General features: G+C 50.7%; 1 protein-coding gene and 1 pseudogene across 1 annotated transcript in view; both read left to right on the top strand.

Annotated features, from left to right (window-relative positions):
* SLC26A9 (solute carrier family 26 member 9) overlaps positions 1 to 17,670 on the top strand; it is a 29,812-nt gene extending 12,142 nt beyond the window's left edge. Inside the window, exons 6-21 of the mRNA XM_059673498.1 lie at positions 1,310 to 1,474; positions 2,030 to 2,182; positions 2,484 to 2,566; positions 3,317 to 3,464; positions 3,751 to 3,864; positions 4,053 to 4,130; positions 4,914 to 5,009; positions 6,919 to 7,025; positions 7,783 to 7,852; positions 7,988 to 8,080; positions 8,219 to 8,332; positions 8,957 to 9,250; positions 10,314 to 10,368; positions 11,758 to 11,903; positions 14,365 to 14,436; positions 15,402 to 17,670. Coding sequence (XP_059529481.1) covers positions 1,310 to 1,474; positions 2,030 to 2,182; positions 2,484 to 2,566; positions 3,317 to 3,464; positions 3,751 to 3,864; positions 4,053 to 4,130; positions 4,914 to 5,009; positions 6,919 to 7,025; positions 7,783 to 7,852; positions 7,988 to 8,080; positions 8,219 to 8,332; positions 8,957 to 9,250; positions 10,314 to 10,368; positions 11,758 to 11,903; positions 14,365 to 14,436; positions 15,402 to 15,449 — 1,836 coding nt within the window. The 3' untranslated portion in view covers positions 15,450 to 17,670. The remainder of the gene's footprint in view (positions 1 to 1,309; positions 1,475 to 2,029; positions 2,183 to 2,483; positions 2,567 to 3,316; positions 3,465 to 3,750; positions 3,865 to 4,052; positions 4,131 to 4,913; positions 5,010 to 6,918; positions 7,026 to 7,782; positions 7,853 to 7,987; positions 8,081 to 8,218; positions 8,333 to 8,956; positions 9,251 to 10,313; positions 10,369 to 11,757; positions 11,904 to 14,364; positions 14,437 to 15,401) is intronic.
* Positions 17,671 to 20,055: 2,385 nt separating this feature from the next.
* Positions 20,056 to 20,915, top strand: LOC132220433 (ADP-ribosylation factor-like protein 2; annotated as a pseudogene).
* The last annotated feature ends 934 nt before the right edge of the window (positions 20,916 to 21,849 follow it).

Genomic DNA, 21,849 nt, shown 5'->3' with positions numbered 1-21,849 from the left:
CACCTGATAAAACTCTCCTGCGTTTGGACTCTCTCACACTCGCAGCTTCTCTCCACTCCCTGTGCAGAGCCTGGCTCTCTGCCAGCTCCGTCCTCCTGTCTCCTGTCTTCTCTTATCCCCCACCAGCCTCCACTGCTCCAAGCCACAGCATCGCCTGCATACATTTCTTTTTCGACACACGCTAACGACTCTGCTGGGTTTTGTGAAGGAAAACACAGCCTGACAGAATGCAAGCGCAGGAAGCAGACTCAGAGGGCACCTCTCGTTCGTTCATTCATTTAGTTAATGTTTCTTAGTTATTTCACTGTGCCAGGAACTGGGCTCGGCCCTGGGGATAAAAGATAAGTAAGAAAGGGGCACGTTTTCCAGAAGCTCCCAGCCCAGCAGAGGAAATAGCCATGTCAACAGATAAGTTTGTAGGCAGTGAGATAAGCAGCATAATAGAGCTATGTACAGACAGCTGCGGGAACACCAAAAAGAGTCAGGAAAGGCCTCTCCTCAAAGAGAAGAGGTGACCTGGGTCTTAAAGGATGACTAGAAGTGACCAGTAAGCAAATGAATAAGGCCCGGAAGGATGGTCCAGGAGAGAAAAAGTGCCCCCCCCCCCCAAGCACTGAGGCCTCAGAGAGGGTGAACTCACCAGGAATGGCAAGGGAAGGAGTGTGGTGGGTCTGGAAGGCAGGGGGCCTTTGGGGACGGGCCAGAGAAGAGGCCAGAAAGGTAGGCATGGACCAGACAATGATGTTTGAGGTCTGTCCCCTAGGCTGTGGCTTTAGATCTGATTGGCAGTTGAAGGATCATTTGGGCTACGGGAAAGATGAGGGGTGGGAGGTGGATTAGAATCAATCCTGTTGGGGACCATACAGAGAGCCAGGCAAGAGTGCCGAGGGCCGAGGCCAGTGGTGGCCATGGAGAAAGCCGTGGAGACAGGAGTGGACTTGAGGCACATTTTGCCAGGAGCAAAATTAACTGGGCTCTGGTTACAGATGGGACGTGGGAAGTGAGGGAGGGATGACTCCCAAGGTATTGTTTGGCCAACTGGGTGGATGGCAGTGTCATCCACTCACAGAGGAAACACCAAGGGAGGGCCAGTTTCATTCACAGATGAGGAAACTGAAGACAGACAGGCGGAGTGACAAAGAGGCCAGTGTCCTTAAGGGACCAAAATTCTGCTGGCACATTACAAAGGAAGACAAAGTCACGACGGACTCATTTCCCTAGAGCTGCTGCTGCTGCCCAGAACTCCAGCCCTGGGTCTGGATCGGGCAAGTGTGGGAGCTGCTGACCCGCTTGGCCATTCTCCCCTCAGATGGGCCTGGGCTTCGTGCAGTTCGGCTTTGTGGCCATCTACCTCTCCGAGTCCTTCATCCGGGGCTTCATGACGGCTGCCGGCCTGCAGATCCTGATCTCGGTGCTCAAGTACATCTTTGGGCTGACCATCCCGTCCTACACAGGCCCGGGCTCCATCGTCTTTGTGAGTCTAGGATAGGGCCCTGCAAATGGGGAGGGGCTCATTACAACAGCCAAGTTCACGGTTGTTACCACCTTCTCGTTATGAGACGCTCTTGAGCAAGAGCCGGCTGACCCTGACCCGGTGTTAGGAGCGGATGCTGAGGGGGTTCTCACATTGGGAGGGAGGGTCAAACACATGACCTTGAGGGCTCCAGGAGGTTCCCTGTGGTTAATCCCTGCAGAAAAGGAGAGGTACACTCTTAATAAGTTCCCTGTTGCACTGGCTGGGAAGTCCTTCCTGATGTCTAGTTTTTACCCTCCTCCTTTAACTTGAACTCTTTCTAGAGGATGAGAAAGGGAATCAACATTCCTGTCCCAGCATGAGCTCCTGATGGGCCCTTTGGGAGAGGGTGGTGGGAAGTGGCGTCGTGTTCCTGATCAGGGCCTGGATTCGGCATTGGTGCCTCCATGAGCACTGACGATACCCCTTCACGGGGTCAGCCATCCGGTGGGGGGCAGGGGGGGGAGTGGGGGAAGAAGCAGTGGGAGCCCATAGGCATGATGCTCTCTCCACCAGACCTTCATTGACATTTGCAAAAACCTCCCCCACACCAACATCGCCTCGCTCATCTTCGCCCTCATTAGTGGTGCCTTCCTGGTGCTGGTGAAGGAGCTCAACGCTCGCTACATGCACAAGATCCGCTTCCCCATCCCTACAGAGATGATTGTGGTAAGACCGCACCCGGGGCTGGGTGTGGAGGGCCTGGTCAGAGAGGCTATATCCAGTTCCAGCCAGGGCCAGGGCGCCCCTACCCCGCCTCACCCCCTCCACTGTCAGCCAGTAGAGCAAGAAGTCAGAGGTGAATCCCTTCCATCCCCCCCCCCCGAAGATGGCCCCACTCTTCACGTTCCTTGGGGTCCTCCCCCTCAGAGGCAGGCAAGTGAGATTCGGGAAAAGGGAGGCTTGAGAGAAACGCTTGCACTGACCCCAACTTCAAACCAACCCCCATTCTCCACTTTGGGGTTTGCAGGTGGTGGTGGCCACAGCTATCTCCGGGGGCTGTAAGATGCCCCAAAAGTATCACATGCAGATCGTGGGGGAGATCCAACATGGGTGAGTCCAGGGGGCTGGAAAGCCTGACGCCAACCCCACGGCACTCCCCACCAAGGCCTGGGCTCAGAGGCTGAGCTGAGACGAACTCTATGAAATGCGTTCTAAACCCTATGACACTGCCCCGCAATGGATCGCGACTGTTACTTACTGTGGAGAAGAGCCACACAGGGGCCAATGCTGGCTGTTTTATGAACGGCGAGTCTTCACTGGCACACTCACCCCGGAAGTCTCATTCAGTGGGGCTATTAAAGCAATGCCTCTCTGATCAGCCCTTATCTGGCCCTTCACCCTGTTCTAATGCATTGGCCCCTTTTATCCATGTGGACAGGAAGCTATTGGGACGAACCAAATTCATTAAGCATCCACTCTGTGCCGGGCAGCCAGCTGGGCCCTGGGAGGGGCCGTTCAGTGCTGGGCGGCCGAGCTGCCGCAGGTGGGGTGGGGGACGCTCACGACATGGGGGGCTGGTGAGAGTAGAGAGTCCAGAATCTGGGTGTGAACAAACGAGGCCCTGCCAAGTACTGGCTCTGAGACCTTGGACAAGCCAGGTCCTCTAAGCCCCGGATTCCTACGTTGTCAACGGGAGTGAGGGCCCTACAGCGTTGTACTGAGGACTCAGACTGAAAGGGTGACCGCGTGAGACCCTGGCACACAGCGGGGCCCTGCTGCTCCCCAGGAGTTGCTGAAGGGCTCGGTGCCCTCCCTCTCCTCACCCCCTTGGGCCCTGCCTCCCCTCTGGCTCCTTCGCAGGTTCCCTACTCCTGTGTTGCCTGTGGTTTCACAGTGGAAGGACATGGTTGGCACAGCCTTCTCCCTGGCCGTCGTGGGCTACGTCATCAACCTGGCTATGGGTCGGACCCTGGCTAGCAAGCACGGCTATGACGTGGATTCTAACCAGGTGGGTCCTGCTACCCCCAGTCGGACTGAACAGGACGGGCCGGGGCCCCCAGAGCCCTGGCAGAAGATACCTTGGGGCTCTGGACCGAGGTGAGGGAAGCTGCCTGCCAGTGGGGAGAGGGTATGACCCCAAGAGCTGACCTCTGCTTAATTGGGTGTGTATGGCTTTATAGTAGTAGGCCATGTCTGAGGCCCAAGATCCAGCTTGCGTGGCCAACTCGGTGTGGTCCGCACCCTGCCACCCCATGCCCGCACCTCCAGCGCCTAATCCTGCCCTTGTCCCACAGGAGATGATTGCCCTGGGCTGCAGCAACTTCTTTGGCTCCTTCTTTAAAATCCATGTCATTTGCTGTGCTCTCTCCGTCACTCTGGCTGTGGATGGAGCTGGAGGAAAATCCCAGGTGAGCGCTGTGCCAGGGGAGGAGGATGGGGAACTGAACAGTTGCCCCAGAGAACCCCAGAAACCTGCAAGCCGGGCCAGCTGCTTCTCCCGCCTTCCTCTCCCTTCCCTAGTCCCCACTCCACCAAAAGGCACCTGTTGGAAACAAATCGGAAGCAATACTCTATTCCCAACTCTTTCTCTGAATAGGTGGCAAGCCTGTGTGTGTCTCTGGTGGTGATGATCACCATGCTCGTCCTGGGGTCCTATCTGTACCCTCTCCCCAAGGTAAGAGCCCAGCAGGAGAGCAGAGGCCAGTAAGACTCCAGTCAGAGCAGCCCCTTAGGGCCATGCGGCAAATTATAAAGTGCTGTCATTGTCGCACTTGGCCTAATCGCAACCTGTGCCATAGACAACACAGGTTTACTCTCCCCAGTTTACAGGTGAGGGAAACTGAGGCTGAGAGAGTCTACGTGATGTGGTACAGCTCACAAGTTCAGGGCTGGTCCCAGACTCCAGCCTCCAGACCTCAGGATTGAGTCCCTAGTCTGTTGACAAGTACCCATGAGCCCCAGCGTAGGAAGGCTCTAGGCATGGGCCAGTGATGGCGAGCCTTTTGAGCTCGGCGTGTCAGCATTTCGAAAAACCCTAACTTAACTCTGGCGCCGTGTCACATATAGAAATTTTTTGATATTTGCAACCATAGTAAAACAAAGACTTATATTTTTGATATTTATTTTATATATTTCAATGCCATTTAACAAAGAAAACTCAACCAAAAAAATGAGTTCACGTGTCACCTCTGACATGCGTGTCATAGGTTTGCCATCACTGGCCTGGGCCAGGGGTGTGAGAGAAGAGGGGAAGGGGGAAGGGGGGCCGGGATGGGCCCCATGCCTCTAGCTCCTGTGCTCTCCAATCCTAACCCTGAGTGCTGAGATTTGGGGGCTCTGTGGGGGAAGTGTTCTGGACTCCAGCTCTGCCCTGCCAGGCTCCAGGGTCAGGTGTGTTTGAGGAAGGGCAGGAAGAAGGGGACACCCCAGTGACAGGAACCATGTTCTGCTTCCCTAGGCTGTGCTGGGAGCCCTGATAGCTGTCAACCTCAAGAACTCCCTCAAGCAACTCACCGACCCCTACTACCTGTGGAGGAAAAGCAAGCTAGACTGTGTAGGTACTGGGTGGCCTCTGTGTCCTGTCTGAGTCCTGTCCCCTTCTCCCGCCTCACAGCCCTGTCCCTTCTCCTGTGAATGATCCCTCTGGTGAGCTGCTCTGTAACTGGCATCGCCAGGTGCTACGAACTCAGGTTTTAGAGGGACAGCCTGTGCTGAATTCCTAACTCAGACGTTCACAGGCTCTGTAGTCAATAGCAGGTCTCTTAACCTCTCTGGTCTCAGCTTCCTCGTCTGTGAAATGGGTATTTTATACTCTCCCCTCCCAGGGTTGCTTGGGAGGAAGAAATTAGACAATACAAGAAGGGGGCACATTGTCCAAAGCCGTGGTCAGCAAATTGCGGCTCACGAGCCAGATGCGGCTCTTTGGCCCCTTGAGTGTGGCTCTTCCTAAGCCTTAGGAGTACCCTAATTAAGTTAATAACAATGTACCTACCTATATAGTTTAAGTTTAAAAAATTTGGCTTTCAGAAAAAATTTCAATCATTGTACTGTTGATATTTGGTTCTGTTGACTAATGAGTTTGCCGACCACTGGTCCAAACTGTATCTATACTCAATAAAACTTAGCTATTATTATTTTTTTGATTCGTAGTTCCAAAAAAAGCAAAAGAAATCTTTTTAAAAAAAAAAACCAAAAAAAAAAAAACCCTAGAACATAAAGCCAGCAGAGCAGGGCCTTAAGCAAGTTACCAGACTTCTCTGGAGCTCTGTTTCCTCATCCGTGTCGGGGTGACAGTCAAGCCCGCGTCACACACTGGTTCTGAAGATTAAATGAGATTACGGTGGGAAAGCACCGTGTAACCATAGAACTCTACAAACCTGACTGACGTTATCGTTAGTCACATTCTCCACTGGACAGTAGGAAGGAGGCTACCACGTATTGGCGACCGACACTGTGTTATCCCCACTTAAGCCCCACCGTAACCTACGAGAGAGGACTTACTAATCTCCTTCTGAGGTGACGAAACCAAGGCTCAGAGAGGTTAAGTAACTCGTCAAAGGCCACAGAGGTAGTAAGTGGTGGCGTCAGGATTGGAACTCCAAGTGCTGGACTCCAAACCTCTGGGCTGGGCTGTCTCCTATGGGAGCCAGAGAAGTGAGTGATCCACCTGGCTCCCATAGTAGACAGGTGAGTGAGTGAGTGGTGAGGAAAGGAGAGAATTGATGTCCCAATTCCCAGCCCATGAATTTGCTTTTACTCCATCCCAGCAATCCCTGGCTATGGCAATTAATCCTGAATATTCATAGTGCTTTGGATTCCCATCTGTTCCTCACAATTCTCTATGAAATTGGGTAGATTATTTTCTTTTGAGCTATTTGGGGGACTCTAAAGGAGCATAGGGGCTAACAATCAAAACTGAATCCAATTCTGCCCGTCACCCACCAGGCCCCCAGGCCATATGGCCAGGAAGCCTCTCTAAGCCCGTGTTGGGCATTCACAGGTACTGGGAGGTGGAGAAAGGGTACTCATGCCTATCGATCACCCAGTGGGTGCCCATCACCAGGCTGGGACCTCTATGTTTCTTAACTCGTTAATCCTTTCATGAAGCAGGTACTATTGTTCCCCCTTTGTGGATTAGGCATCTCAGGCTCACATAGCTAGAAGTAGGAGAACGAAATTTGGAACTCAGGACTGACCCAGGACTCTTGCTCTTATCATTATGCCCTCAAAGACCTGGGTGTGCTGGGCTTGTCTATTAAAAACAAGACAAGACCAGGGGGCCACACTCAATCTGAAGGAAAGGGACAAATGTAACCAAAACATAAAACAGTGCAAAACTGGCATGAAAGTGGAAGGGTGGCTCTGGGTTGTGCTGGCAGAGAATGACCTCGGCAAATCCAGGAAGACTTCCTGAAAGAGGCAGTTTTCTTCCCAGGTCTGCTTTCATATCTCTTTCCTCACAGTGCGTCTGGGTGGTGAGCTTCCTCTCCTCCTTCTTCTTGAGCCTGCCTTACGGCGTGGCAGTGGGTGTCGCCTTCTCCGTCCTGGTTGTGGTCTTCCAGACCCAGTTGTAAGTAACAGCCCCTCCCCAAGACACAACAGGGGTTGAAGGGAGGACCCTGAGCCAGCCTGCCAAGGGCTCCCATGCTGAGGCCTGGCCCAGTCCACCAAACCCTGCTGCCTTCTGGGCCTGGCACAGGAGCTGCTGCTGGGCCTGAGGAGAGCCCAACCCAGGCAGGACTGTGGGCACAGGTTGGGCTGCCTGACTTCCCATATCCTGAAAGCCCCAGAGGAAGCCATCGCGGTCTTGGAGGGCTGGGGGCTGGAGAAAGTAGGGGAAGAGCAGGTGGGTAAGACTCAGTGTCCTTCCAAAGGCACTGCCAAACACCAGACCACATGGGACCCTACCCAGGGGAATATGAGGCCAGAGGACAGATGCCGTGTCTTTCCTATAAAAAGATTAAATAGAACATTCCAGGGTGTCCAGGCCAGGGTAAGAAGGATGCTAAATGTTAGGGAAACCCTGCCTTCTCCTTTTGAGAACTCAAGACCAGGAAGAGCCGTTAGGGCCACTTAAGCTTGTCACCATGTGTACCGCCACCCCTTCTCTCCCACTAAGCCCTAGTCTAGGAGCTATGTCAAGGGCCTGTCATCCCTCTGGTTCTAGTTCAGCCACCAGACATGTGTCCCCAGTGTCCAAGGACAAACACAGCAAGCCCAGGGGTGCAGAAGGGACCCTGCCCTGCCCCTGCCCCAGCCCCCAGCCCGTATCCCTCCAGGCCCATTCGCGGTTAGCATTCACTTACGTTTTTTTCTTCTTCATGCAGTCGAAATGGCTATGCTTTGGCCCAGGTCATGGACATGGACATTTATGTGAATCCCAAGACCTACAATAGGGTGTGTAATCCAAGCCTATGAACTTCCTCTTTTGCCCTTCCCCGCCCTCCCCCCACCCCCAAATAAAAGAGGGATTTTTAAATAAAAAGTCAATAAAGACATTTCTGCTACTTGAACTCAGTCTCCCTGTCACAGGTCCAGGAAATCCAGGGGATTAAGATCGTCACTTACTGCTCTCCTCTCTACTTTGCCAACTCAGAGATCTTCAGGCAAAAAGTCATTGCCAAGGTAAGTCTCAGTCCTTTGGTGACCAGAAAGGCTGGGCAGAGAGGGACCCGAAGGTGGAAGAAAAGGGGCTGGGAGCCAAGGACAGGCCTCCTTCAAAGAGGCGAGAGGTCAAGCCTGCTGTTGACTCTTTCCCTACAGACGGGTGTGGACCCCCAGAAAGTATTGCTGGCCAAGCAAAAACACCTCAAGAAGCAGCAGAGGGGGAGAGCGATGCCCACACAGCAGAGGAAGTCTCTATTTATGAAAACCAAGGTGAGCTGAGGCCAGGAACAGCCATGCTCTCTCCTGCCTTCTCAGATCTTGCACCCTGGTGCCCCTCCTCCCAGCCCCCTTCCAGGCAAAGACAAAAGTCTCTGTGGACATTGCTTGGTGGCCGTTGACCATTCTTATCCGTGGGTGAGGGGAGACCAGCTCCCATGTCCCCCATTCTCTGTCTAAGATAGGATATGACCCATGGACTTATGAACAACCCTGGGGCCGGGGGAGCAGCAGTGAATTTCCTGGGGTTCCCAGCCAACCCAGAGCAGCACGGTGGAGATGGGTGTGGGAGTTACAGGCAGAAACAGGCCGGCACGGGAAAATGCAAAAAAGAGCTCAGTTATTCCCAAAGGGCTCCCTCCCAGAATAAAGTAGGCAGTGACTTCGGTGCCTCCCTTGGAAGGATCCTCCAACTTTGTCTGGGTTGTGAGAGACCAAGCTGCAGGCCCTGCCCAAGGAAGGGGTTTTGGGGGGATGCCTTTCCCATGAGGATTTCGGGGTTTGTGTTCACCAGGATCAAGCTCAGTGACTCTCCTTCACCCTCAGGCTCCCTGGCCCTGCTTGAGCCGCAGCAAAGTCTGGTTCAGTTTGCTGATCTCCCACCCCACCCCCCTCCAGACTGTCTCCCTGCAGGAACTCCAGCAGGACTTTGAGAACCCTGCCCCGACCGACCCCAACAACAACCAGACGTCTGCGAATGGCAGCGGCAGCTGCGGCGGTGTGTCCTACATCACTTTCAGCCCTGACAGCCCCCCAGCTTCCCACTGCGAGCCGCCGGCCCCTGCCGAGACCCCCAGGGAGCCCATTGACATGCTAGCCAGCGTCCCGCCCTTCGTCACCTTCCACACCCTCATCCTCGACATGAGTGGGGTCAGCTTTGTGGACTTAATGGGCATCAAAGCCTTGGCCAAGGTGAGGCCCTTGTGCAGAGGGAGCACCGGGCACCCCCGTGCACACCCTCACTCCTGCTCTCCCACTCTCCCTTTGCTTGGAGCGTTCCTTCTGACAAGCTGAGGGAGGATACATACCAATAGGACTGAAGGTCCCGAAGGACCCCTTTCTCCCAGACGTGACCAGGCCAAGGGGCTCTGTGCAGAGCAGGCCCAGACAGCCCAAGACAATGAATGAGTGGCTGGAGAGGGAGACCAGAGGTCCAGGCCCCCCTGTCGCACCCTCCCACAGCACCCCTCTCTAGCAGAGGCCATCGCAAGCTCCCTCTCAGGCCACAAGAACCCACCCCAGGGTCCTCTGAGTGGAGTCCAGCTAGGCCCTGGTTCATGGTCTGCTCCTCCTTCCCACACTCACCCACACACTCCAGCAGCAGCCAGTCCCGGCCAGCTGAGGAGGGAAGAAACAATATCAGTGCCCCACATCCTTGGGCCAAACAGGCAGCCCACAGGGCACCTTGAAGAAATGTATTCACCTGACAGCTTTTCAGCGACCACCTCCAAGGGCTGAGTCAGCCAACCTCAGAGCTGGCTCAGGTCCAGGAGAGCAGAGTATAAGGGCTGACATCACCACTGGCCAGGTGCCCCGAAAGCTCGTCCCTAGCTGTGGGCTCGGCCTGCTTCCCTGGCCTGAAGTCCAGGTGGGCCTTGGCTGCAACCCTCGCCTCCCCAGGCCTTGCGTCTCCCTTGCAGCTTCTGCCTGAAGCCATAACGTGGGGAAAGAGGTGGAGTCTGGGAATCTAAGCTACTGAAAGGGAAGCTCTGGCCCCATCAGAAGGGGCCGTGGTGACTTTAAGTGCCCGCCTCCTTGGCAAAGCCCCACTTCCTCCCTGCTTTTCAGAGAAGCCTCGAGGAGCCAACACTCCAGCGAGAAGTGGTGTGCTTTGCTGCTATTTTTATCTGTGGCTGTGGGGCTCTCAGGATTGCTTATTTGTTTGGCTTCCCCTCTGAGATGGGTTCTGTGAATCACCTTGGAGACCCACTCAGAACATTCCTTTCCTTTTGCCCCTTTACCCCGACGCTTCTAGCTGAGCTCCACCTACGGGAAGATCGGTGTGAAGGTCTTCTTGGTGAACATTCATGGTAAGAAAAGACATTTAGGAGGTTGAAAGACTGGCGAGGGGGTGAGGTGGGAACAGGTTGGAGGGATGCTGAACAAGGAAGGGGGTGGAAATGAGAGCACCCATGTAGTCCCCCAATCTACTGCCTGCTCATGAGAGCTTCAGACACAAGTCAGAGGAGACTGTGGCCAGATTGTGTAAACATCCCAGGGATCTCAACAGCAGAGTGGGAGATCGTGGACTTAAGAAAAGATAACTAGGATTCTAATTTCCCCACCACTAATTTGCCATGTATCCTTGGCCAAGTCACTTTATCTGTCTAGGGATCGATTGTCACCTGTCTATATATATAAAAGCCTAAGCAGCCAAACTATGACGCGCACTGACCACCAGGGGGCAGATGCTCAACACAGGAGCTGCTCCTAGTGGTCAGTGTGCTCCCACAGCCAACCTCCTGTGGCCCCTCCCCCTGGCCGGCCAACCTCCCACAGCCCTGATTGGCAATCACCGGCCAGGCCAAGGGACCCCACCCGTGCACAAATTCATACACTGAACCTCTAGTGTAAAATAAGGAGGTTGACTAGATGAATTTCGGGTTCTTCTCTAAACCTGAAAGTCCATGAATAATAAATCAAACATATATCATTACTACTCAGGGGATGCAGATATGCAGTTTTCTATGCATGCAACCTCCAAAGGGCACATATACACAGCCAGAGGGCATGTCCACACAGCAGTGGACTTTCACATCGTTAGCACACCCTCAGAGTGCAGGGACATGAACACACAGCGCGCACACACACACAGACAGACACGCAAGAGCATGTGAAGGGACACCTACTCGCACACTCCGCTTCCCACCGAGGGTCAGAGCCCTTCCACCTTCAGAACTGGCCTGAGCATGTCCCAGCTCTGGGAGAGGCAGTCTGCGATGGCAATGATGTGCTGGGCACGTGCTCCAGAGTTAGAGACAGAGGTTCCTGACGCCTCACTGACACTCCTCAGGAAATCAGCTCTAAGACCCGGTAGGAGTAGGAGCTGGAGCTCCGCCACACACGGAATTTGTGGGAAAGTCCTGGGGCAGCAGGAGGAAGGAAGGGCCCTCAGAAGACAGAACCGGCAGCAGCCTCCTCATGAACTATTTTTGCCTCTCCCTCTCCAATGGCCACAAAGTACCGACTCCCTGAATCAAACTGCTTCCTTCTGCCCTGGGTTGAAGGTTCAGCATCCTCAAGCTCACGTTGCCCTCTGCTGTCCTGAACTGATATTGCAAGGTCATTGCCACAGCCCTCGGAGGCCCAGAGAGCGACCTTCAGGCCTCTCTCTCCTATCCTCTCACCAATCTCCCCACCCCCAGCTCCAATCCACAATGACAGTTACCATTCTGAAGGTGGTCTTTTCCTCCTTCCAGCTCAGGTGTACAATGACATTAGCCATGGAGGCGTCTTTGAAGATGGGTGTCTAGACCGCAACCACGTCTTTCCCAGCATACACGACGCAGTCCTCTTTGCCCAGGCAAATGCCAGAGAAGTGGGCCCAGGACATGACTTCCAAGGGGTAAGGTCCAGGCATCTGAGGGATCCTAGGCCCCAGGACACTGAAATGGCAGGACCAGGGGGCGTTAGAAAGAGCACAGGAGACGTTGGGTGCTCCAAAACCAATTCCGAATCTCAGTTTCCTTACCTGTAGAATGGACACCCAAAACTAACATTACCTACCTCAGAGGGCTTTTCTTTTGTTTTTGCTTTAGGAATAACTGAAAATAATATCTTTTACATCACTTGAAAGTGCTTTGTATATTGTAAAATCTTTTATTAATATTAATGTTCAGCCCCGGCCAGGTGGCTTAGTTGATTGAGTGTTGTCCCATGAACCGAGAGGTCACCGGTTGGATTCCTGGTTAGGGCATGTGCCCAGGTTGTGGGCTTGATCCCAGTAGGAGGCGAGCAGGAGACAGCTGATTGGTGTTTCTGATCATTGTTTCTCTCTCTCTCTCCCCCTCTCCCTACCTCACTCTCTAAAAAAAAACAACAAAAACATATTTAAAATATTAATATCCAGATAAGAAAAAACCATAAAAAAAAGAAAGATGAAAAAAAACTTAGTGTCCAGTCACACAAACACCAAATTCGGCTATGTCCCATGTTCTGGATTGCTCTCCCCCTCCTCCTCCTCCTCCTGCTAGAAGAGGTTTGGGGGAGGGAAGGGAGTAAGCCTGCCTGTTTTAATTTAACAGAGCTTGCAGATTTCAGGCTGGTGAGGAAGGAAGAAACTGGATTTGAGTTTTATCTCAGTTTCTTGACATTTAATTTACTAGCTCAGTAAGTGGTATGTAAATGAGCTACAAATAACACTGTAGAATTCCAAAAAAGATGGGGAGGCAGAAAAAGCCCACCCCACTGGGGTCCCTGCCCAGGCCTTCTCTGCAACCCCCACCTCCCAGAGTCCCCTCCCAGCCCAGCCCCTGTCCTTGGCCACCCAAGACTCTGCGTCCCAGCCCTCGATAAAACTCGACCCTACCATCTGGGGATCATAGGAAAGCCTTTTCTGGCCCCAGAGCAACAATGTGCTCTTTGCTTTAAGAAACTAGTGAAGGTGAAGCCATCTGTCCTAGGGACTGAAAGGCTGACCAGCAATACGAGAGACCTTGGCTCCCGCCCTCGACCCGCAGACAGAAACTATGCAGCACAGTTAATGAACCTTGTCCACGCAGAAAAAAGAGGAAGATCTTTATCATTTGTTATTGTGCAAATAATGTCCAGTTATTACCGTTTATATATTTAAAATAATTTATATATGTAATATATTTACATATTCCAGAACATATTCATGTATATAAATCACACCACTCCCTTTTCAACAGCATGGTGAGTAGAAAGCCAGCAAAGTGAGTTTGATGAGGAAACAGAGGGAAATAGATTCCCTGAAGTCAGGCAGCTGGCCATTTGTCAGCGTAAGCGAAGTACACTTTCCCTGCCTTTAAAATGCCCGCAGAGGGCAGGCCCTGGTGTAGGCAGAACGGGGCTATGTTTTGTGAACAGGTGAGGGAGGGAAGGAAAGGGGAGGAGAGCAACTGTGCATCTGAGCACATGGTGCCACCGAAAGCCTGCCTTTTGCACCAGGCTGTGCGGTTGTCATGGAGCTCACTGCACCAGGCTGTGTGGCTGTCATGGAGCTCACTGCACCAGGCTGTGTGGCTGTCATGGAGCTCACTCTGCACCAGACTGTGTGGCTGTCATGGAGCTCACTCTGCACCAGACTGTGTGGCTGTCATGGAGCTCACTGCACCAGGCTGTGTGGCTGTCATGGAGCTCACTGCACCAGGCTGTGTGGCTGTCATGGAGCTCACACTGCACCAGGCTGTGTGGCTGTCATGGAGCTCACACTGCACCAGGCTGTGTGGCTGTCATGGAGCTCACACTGCACCAGGCTGTGTGGCTGTCATGGAGCTCACACTGTACCAGGCTGTGTGGCTGTCATGGAGCTCACACTGCACCAGGCTGTGTGGCTGTCATGGAGCTCACACTGCACCAGGCTGTGTGGCTGTCATGGAGCTCACTGCACCAGGCTGTGTGGCTGTAATGGAGCTCACACTGTACCAGGCTGTGTGGCTGTCATGGAGCTCACTCTGCAGGCTGTGTGGTTGTCATGGAGCTCACACTGTACCAGGCTGTGTGGCTGTCATGGAGCTCACTCTGCAGGCTGTGTGGTTGTCATGGAGCTCACTGCACCAGGCTGTGTGGCTGTCATGGAGCTCACTGCACCAGGCTGTGTGGCTGTCATGGAGCTCACTGCACCAGGCTGTGTGGCTGTCATGGAGCTCACTCTGCACCAGGCTGTGTGGCTGTCATGGAGCTCACACTGTACCAGGCTGTGTGGCTGTCATGGAGCTCACTCTGCAGGCTGTGTGGTTGTCATGGAGCTCACTGCACCAGGCTGTGTGGCTGTCATGGAGCTCACTGCACCAGGCTGTGTAGTTCAGTCACAGAACTCATTCTGTACTCCTTTTTCCCTCTAGGCTCCAGTGGACCCTGAGATCTCCTTATATGATTCAGAGGAGGAGAGCCCCAGCTACTGGGACTTAGAGCAGGTGAGCTAAGGGGCAGGGGGTATGGGGGCAGGGGAGAAGGGGAAGGAAGGAGACACTCTCAAATCCAAGGTGTTCAATGGGCTCTCTCACCTCCAGGCCAGAACAACAGTCATCTTGAAGTCAACAAAGTTTCTTTCTCATCTTTCTTTTAATAGCAGGTCTTAATTCTTCTCACTCCCTGAAAGGCATACGGTGGGGGGGGGGGGGCGGGGGAGGGGGACTGGACCTAGTCCTAGAGAACTAATAGCTATTCTTAACTCTCCAACACATCACACACGTGGTCCTGGGCAAGCCACATAACAACACCAGGCCCCGGATTTTATCGTTGCAAAAGAAGAAAAATGTGGGTAATACCTGCCCCCTCTACCTCACAAAATTAGCAGGGGCTTCATTTGTTCGTTCATTCATTCAACAGGTATTTATGGAGTGCTTGCTGCTTGCCTATACAGTTTCAGAGTGGGCATAAACAAAACAAAGACCCCTGTCCTTAGGAAATGCATGTTCTGGGAGGGTCATGTGAATTCTAAGGGTGCAGATGCTAGGGGGACCAATATCATTGCGTGTGGACAGGCCTTAAAAGCTAAGAGCTATGCAGATGGGAGGGGTTATCCCCATAGGGCCTTCTGGTCCTGATGCCCTGAATTAAAAGAAACCAGATAGAAATAGCACCTGACTTCATGCTTCTTCCCAGTCTTTGAGGGCTTGGATTCCGTTGCCCTCTGAGCACACCTCTGGGAGTGCCGATGGCATGCAGGAGACATTGAGACATGCAGCCAGAGCCAGGAAGGCTTGGCAGGCTGCTTTCCAGGTCCCTTGGAATCTCCAGCCTGTTCCAAACTGTTGGGCAGGACCAAAATAGTTTGTCAGCCAGAAAGTACTATAGAGCTTGTCTGATCGCAACCCTCAGCCACGCTGAACCCAAGGGGTCTAACGCAGCTCCTCCACTCCCCTCTCCTCCCCGGCAGGAGATGTTCGGGAGCATGTTTCACGCAGAGACTCTGACCGCCCTGTGAGGCTCAGCAGTTCCCAGGCTGCCTCCAGAGCGCATGGCACCTGGGACTTCGTGAAGGATGAGCCTGGGATCACAGCAGATGGCAGGGAGAGGACAGCACCTCCACCGGGACGTCGGCTCCTCTCTATTCTCCTCCTCCTCCTCTCTCGTCACCCTGCCTCCCTCCTGGCATCTCTAGGGTGAGCCAGTCTCAAAAGCAGGGAAAGCTTCTGCTAACCCTCGTGATGCTGGCCAGCAAGCTTCCTGTTTGCTCTCCATGGCGGCTGACCAGAGGCTCTGACTGCTGGATGTGAAGCATGAACCAAGAACAGAAGGCAAAGTGTGGATGCTGACCTGGGGTGAAAGCTTCAAAGGTGTCCTTGGGCATGCATGGCTTGGTGTCACATGGTGTCACCAAGCTGTCACAAGACACAGGAACAAAGTTGCTTAGGACTCTGTCACTTGCCCCTTCCGGCTCCCCCAACTCTGTTCCTGGTAGCTCTGCTCCTCTGGGACCTTGTACTCCCCACAACCCAGGAATCTCTGTCTTGGTGATTGTACAGCCTCCTCCTCACCTCCAGGCTGCTGGGACCTCCATGCTATTCAACACATCAGACTCGAGCCTGGGGAGTAGCCAGGGCCCTCAAGGCCAGCAGAACTACCTCCCCAGGAGCAGTTCACCAAGGTAGCTGCCCCAGCTTCCTGAAACATGACCATTCCCCCTGCCCTCAGGGCTGCTCCCTTCCACTTGATAGTAGGAACCCAAAAGGAAGAGGAGGATAGCTGGCAGAATCCTCTGGCAACCTACCAATAGGTACCAGTTATTCTGCACAAAAGCTTTTGGTGTTCCCTCTTTGTACCAGAGATGGGGGTGGAGTGTTAGTGCCAACTTAGGGCAAGCTAGTGGGACCTGAGTGAGCCTTGACCGTCCCCCATGACCTGACAGCCCATCAGGGAAATGCCTCCTCCACTTGGGAATTCTGACTTCTCCTTCTTCACTTGGCAAGAGCCAATGACTTTAACTCTTCCTTATCAGCTTGGGGCCTGAATCCTTCAGCCAAGCAAGGGAGAATGCCCCCCAAAGACCAGCTACACCCCCCACCTAGGCACAGAACATGGAGAAGGGCTGACCCAGGTTGGGTCTTCCTCCACAGGGATTCCCTAACAAACTCAGGACCTGAAGCCACCTCCTTCTAGGAAAGGAGAAGAGAGGTTAAGTTCTCTAGGACCATAAGGAGGTAACTGGAGGAACCCACTGTGACTTGAAAATAAATAGGTTTCATGAGCAAGTGTTTGGGGAAATTTCCATGGATGTGCACACCAAAAAACCCTTTTGGCCTCTCCCCACTGCTTCTCCCAAGCTCCTTCAACTTAATGACCCCTGCCCAACAGGTTGGGCTGGCCCAGCCTAGAAAAATGTACCAATTCCTAACTTCAGCCTGACCTGCATTGTGTGTGTGTGTGTGTGTGTGTGTGTGTGTGTGTGTGTGTGTATGTTGAGTGAGCCAGTCAGCTAGCAAGTCTTCTTAGAGTTAAAGGAGTGGGCACTGACAAAGAGCCAACAGATTCTTGGCCTACAAGCTTTGCTTCTGTGTGAATTATTATGCCATCTGGCTGCCAATGGAACTCAAAACTTGGAAGGCAGAAGACAATGTTATCTGGGATTCACCATGCCCAGCACTCAAAGTGCCAAATTCCAGGAAGACAAGACCTCAGCCAATGACAACTCACGCTCCCCTACTCCACCTCCTTCAGAGTCTAGCTTAGGCCTAGGAGGTGGAAAAAGATCACAGAGTCTCAGGACATTCAAGCCAAGAGATCCCCTTTGAACCAAATGTTTCTATCCTTGGGGACTTGATTAAGTCGCTATTAACCACCAAGCCAGCCCCAGACTTAATGGGGATTACTGACTCATGATGGCCTGGAGTTGGAGCTCATGGAGGGATTCCACAACATGTTCCATTGGAATTGGAAACACAGGGGGGTGGAGAAAGATATTATAGAAAACTTCATTTTTAGAATACTTTGGAAAGAACACAAATTCACATAGACCACTCCCTGGAAATGATCGAAGCAGGAAAGGAGGGGAAGGTGATGAAATGATCCAGAATTTCAATACTTTCAAATATTCTTAGTGATACAGACCTGTGATGTTGTGGTTCCTGGGAAAGCCAGGATTCTTGAGACATTTGTGTAATTTATTTAATTTAAATGCCTTTCTCCTTTTGTTCATTTTGGTAATAAAGTGCTTTTGAAATGTGAATAAATGCGTGTATTTGAGTGGTTTTCCAGAGAAGATAAACAAGTCACCTCCCAGAAAAGCTGGCCTTGCTTTGCACTGTCCTGGGGGAAAGGAAGCAACAGGAGCTAAGAATTCAACATGAGTCTCTCAGCGCCTCTCCAGGTTCTGGTTTTCCACTCCCAGTAATGAATCAACTCCATGATCCAGCCGAAGAGCAGAGAGTAGGGTAAGAAACTGGGCTAAGGAACCCACATACTCAGGACCAGTTCCCAGAGCCCACTCTGTGATTTCTGTGGCTGTCAGGGAAGTGAAAGCCCCATCATCTCTCTGTGCACCTTTCACATGCTAATTCTTCAACATTCACGAGATGTCTGTTCAAGGCCAACCCCATCATACTCAGCAAAGTTGTCAGGATCCTTGGTTTGGGGGAACACACATCTAGTCACAGCTTTTCCTCCCCAGTTTGTGATGAAATGCAAGGAGCATAACGCCATAGGACTCAACTGTGCAAAGAGTGGCTCCCAAGGTTGTCTGTTAACAATAGGAAATAAGAGGAGTCAGAAAAACAACAAAGGTGTGAAGGAGACAGAAATGAAGTGGAAAGAGATAGACTAGAGACAAGACAAAGCCCAGAGTAAGTACAAGAGGGGAATAAATACATATCAGAGTAGAAATAAATGACTAAAAATATAATACAAAAGATCAATGAAACCAGGAGCTGGTTCTTTGAAAAAAAATAAACAAGATTGACAAATCTTTAACCAGACTCAACAAGAAAAAGAGAGAGATGATACAAATAATGAAATCAGAAATGAAATTGAGGAAGTAACAACTGACATCACAGAAAACAAAAGACTGAAAGAGAATATTATGAGCAACTAAATGCCAACAAATTGGACCACCTGGGCAAAATGGACAAATTGCTAGGAGTATTCAATCTTCCGAAACTGATTCAGGAAAAATCAGAAAACCTGAATAGATCTACTACAACTAATAAAATTGAATCAGTAATCAAAAAAATCTCCCAGCAAACAAAAGTCTTGGACCAGATGGCTTCACAGGTGAATTTTACAAATATTCAAACTATTCCAAAAAATTCAAGAGGAGGGAAGACTCCCAAGATCATTTTAGGAGTCCATATCCTAATTCCAAAACTAGATAAAGACACTAAAAAGAAAGAATATTATAGGCCAATGTCTCTGATGAAGATAGATGCAAAAATCCTCAACAAAATATTAGCAAACTGGATCCAGCAATACACTGAAAAAATCATACACCATGATCAAGTGGGATTTATTCTGGGGATGCAAGTTTGGTACAATATTCGCAAATCAATAAATGTGATAAGCAAAATGAAGGATAAAATCACATGATCATACCAGTGGATGCAGAAAAAGAATTTCATAAAATCCAACATCCATTTATGATTTTTTTAAAAAAAACTCTCCTCAAAGTGGGAATAGAATGGTCATACTTCAACACAATAATGGCCATATATGACAAACCTACAGTCAATATCATACTCAATGGGCAAAAATTAAAAGCATTTCCCTTAAAATCAGAAACAAGACAAGGATGTCTGTTTTACCACTCTTATTCAATATAGTACTGGAAGTCCCAAACACAGCAATTAGACAAGAAGAAAAAAATAAAAGGCATCCAAATTGGAAAAGAGGAAGTAAAACTGTTATTATTCACAGATGTCATGATATTGTACATAGAAAACGCTAAAGACTCTACCAAAAAACTACTTGATCTAATAAATGAATTCAGTAAAGTAGCAGGATATTCAGAAATCGGTGGTATTGTTGTACACCAATAATGAACTATGACAGAGAAATTTAAAACACAATCCCATTTACTATTGCAACAAAAAATATAAGGTGCCTAGGAATAAATTAAAACAAGAAGGTGAAAGACTTGAACTCAGAAAATTATAGGACACTGAAGAATAAATTGAGGAAGATATAAACAAATGTAAGTATATACCATGTTCATAGATTGGAATAATTAACATCATTAAAATGACCATACTACCCAAAGCAATCTATAGAGTCAACACAATTCCTATTAAAATACCAATGGCATATTTCACAGATCTAGAACAAATATTCCAAAAATTCATATGGAACCAAAAAAAAAATCCTAAATAACCTCAGCAATCTTGAGAAAGAAAAACAAAGTTGGAGGAATCATGATATCTGATATCAAACTATACTACAAGGCCATTGTAATCAAAACAGCTGGTACTGGCATAAGAACAGGCATATGGATCAATGGGATAGAACAGAGAACCCAGAAATAAACCCACGCCTTTATGATTAAGTAATATTTGACCAAGGAGGCAAGAGCATACAATGGCCTACAGACAGTCTCCTCGGAAGAAGATGAAGCAGAAAGAGCGGGAGCTGCGACTGCTCATGCTCGGCCTGGACAACGCTGGCAAAACAACTATCCTCAAGAGTTCAATGGAGAAGACATCGATACCATCTCCCTGACCCTGGGCTTTAACACCAAGACCCTGGAGCACCGGGGATTCAGCTGAACAGCTGGGATGTTGGCGGCCAGACGTCCCTGCGGTCCTACAGGCAGAACTGCTTTGAGAGCACTGACAGCCTCTTCTGGGTGGTGGACAGCACCGACCGCCGGCGCATGCATCTGCCCCGGGAGCTCCAAGGCCTTTTGGTGGAGGAGTCCTGGCTGGAGCCACCCTCCTCATCTTTGCTAACAAGCAGGACCTGCCTGGAGCACTATCTTCTAACACCATTCGCGAGGCCCTGGAGCTGGACTCCATCCGAAGCCACCACTGGTGCATCCAGGGCTGCAGCGCTGTCACAGGCGATAACCTGCTGCCCGGCATCGTCTCGCTCCTAGAGGACATTTCCAGCCGCCTCTTCACAGCCGACTGAGCCACTCCAGGTGCCCCCACCTCGCAGTCTGGGCCCCCCACCCCCACCTCAGACCCTCACCAAGCACCACCCATGGGTGGATGGGTGTCAGTCAGCCCAACTAACACTCCACGCCCCCTCGGTAATCTGCTGCTGCTGCCCACTGCTGCCCCATGGCCAGCCCAGATCCCATGGCGGGTGGGCTACTGCCCTGGCTGTCACCCTGGCTCATGACCCGGCCCACCTGCAGCTGCCAGACCAAGAGGCAAGGGCTGAGCAGGCTGCCTCTGCTGCTATTGAGACTGTGGCCTCGTCCTTGCTCAGCTGGGAGAATAAACTGTTCCTTGTCCTGAAAAAACCAACCAACAAACAAAAAGACAGTCTCCTCAATAAATGGTGTTGGAAATATGGACAGGTATAACCAAAAAAATGAAATGGTTACTATAAGCTATGTACTCTTCTAAGTGCTTTACATATATTAACTCGTTTAATCTTCCCAACAGCCTTAAGAGGTACATACTCTTATTATCCAAAGGACCTGTCAAGGTTGTGTATGCTAGATCCTGAATTCTTCTAGTTTCCTCCAATATTTAGGTAGAATTCTCCAGACTAATATCCAATTTTCTCCCTCTCTTTTGACCTGGAATCACTAAGAAACTAAAACTGCCCTTTTTCTAAAGCCATGCAAGCTAAAACTGGACAACTGAGTATTCACTTTAGAGAGATCACTAGAACAGCTGATATGTGGACAATCTTTGTGCCTATTGCTATGGGGGCCACTCAGATCACCAGAAACATTCAAACTGCAGACCAAGAAAGTCTATCAGATTGCACTGCTTGCCCTCACTCCATCTAAAGAAGTTTCAAACCCGGCGTCTAGAACTCATCTCATCTGGCTGTTCTCCAAACTCAGAAACTGAATTTATAATTTGCTTAAACTATTAACATTTGTTTTACTTTTGTTTCCACAGGAATTTTTTCCCATTAGATTACCTGATTGCTCACAACCTATAGAGGCCTAACTTAGATGGAAGCTCACCTGCAACCCATTTCCTGATAAAATATACTTATGTTCATCCTGTCATAAGTTATCACAAAGATATATGTTTGCTAATACAGCATGTTGTGCCGATGTAAACAACTTTTAAAAAATTGAAACCCACTTGATTTATTTGGCTGGTTAAATCCTTGGCTATTATTCTCCCCATATTCATCATGTTCACTTTTCTAATATGTTATATACTCTCAAGGATTTTAAATGCCTGTCAGCAGCCACTCACATGCCCAATGCC

Source organism: Myotis daubentonii, chromosome 18 (assembly GCF_963259705.1).
Source record: "Myotis daubentonii chromosome 18, mMyoDau2.1, whole genome shotgun sequence".
Classification (NCBI taxonomy): Eukaryota; Metazoa; Chordata; class Mammalia; order Chiroptera; family Vespertilionidae; genus Myotis; species Myotis daubentonii.
This window is presented reverse-complemented; position numbering and strand designations above follow the sequence as displayed.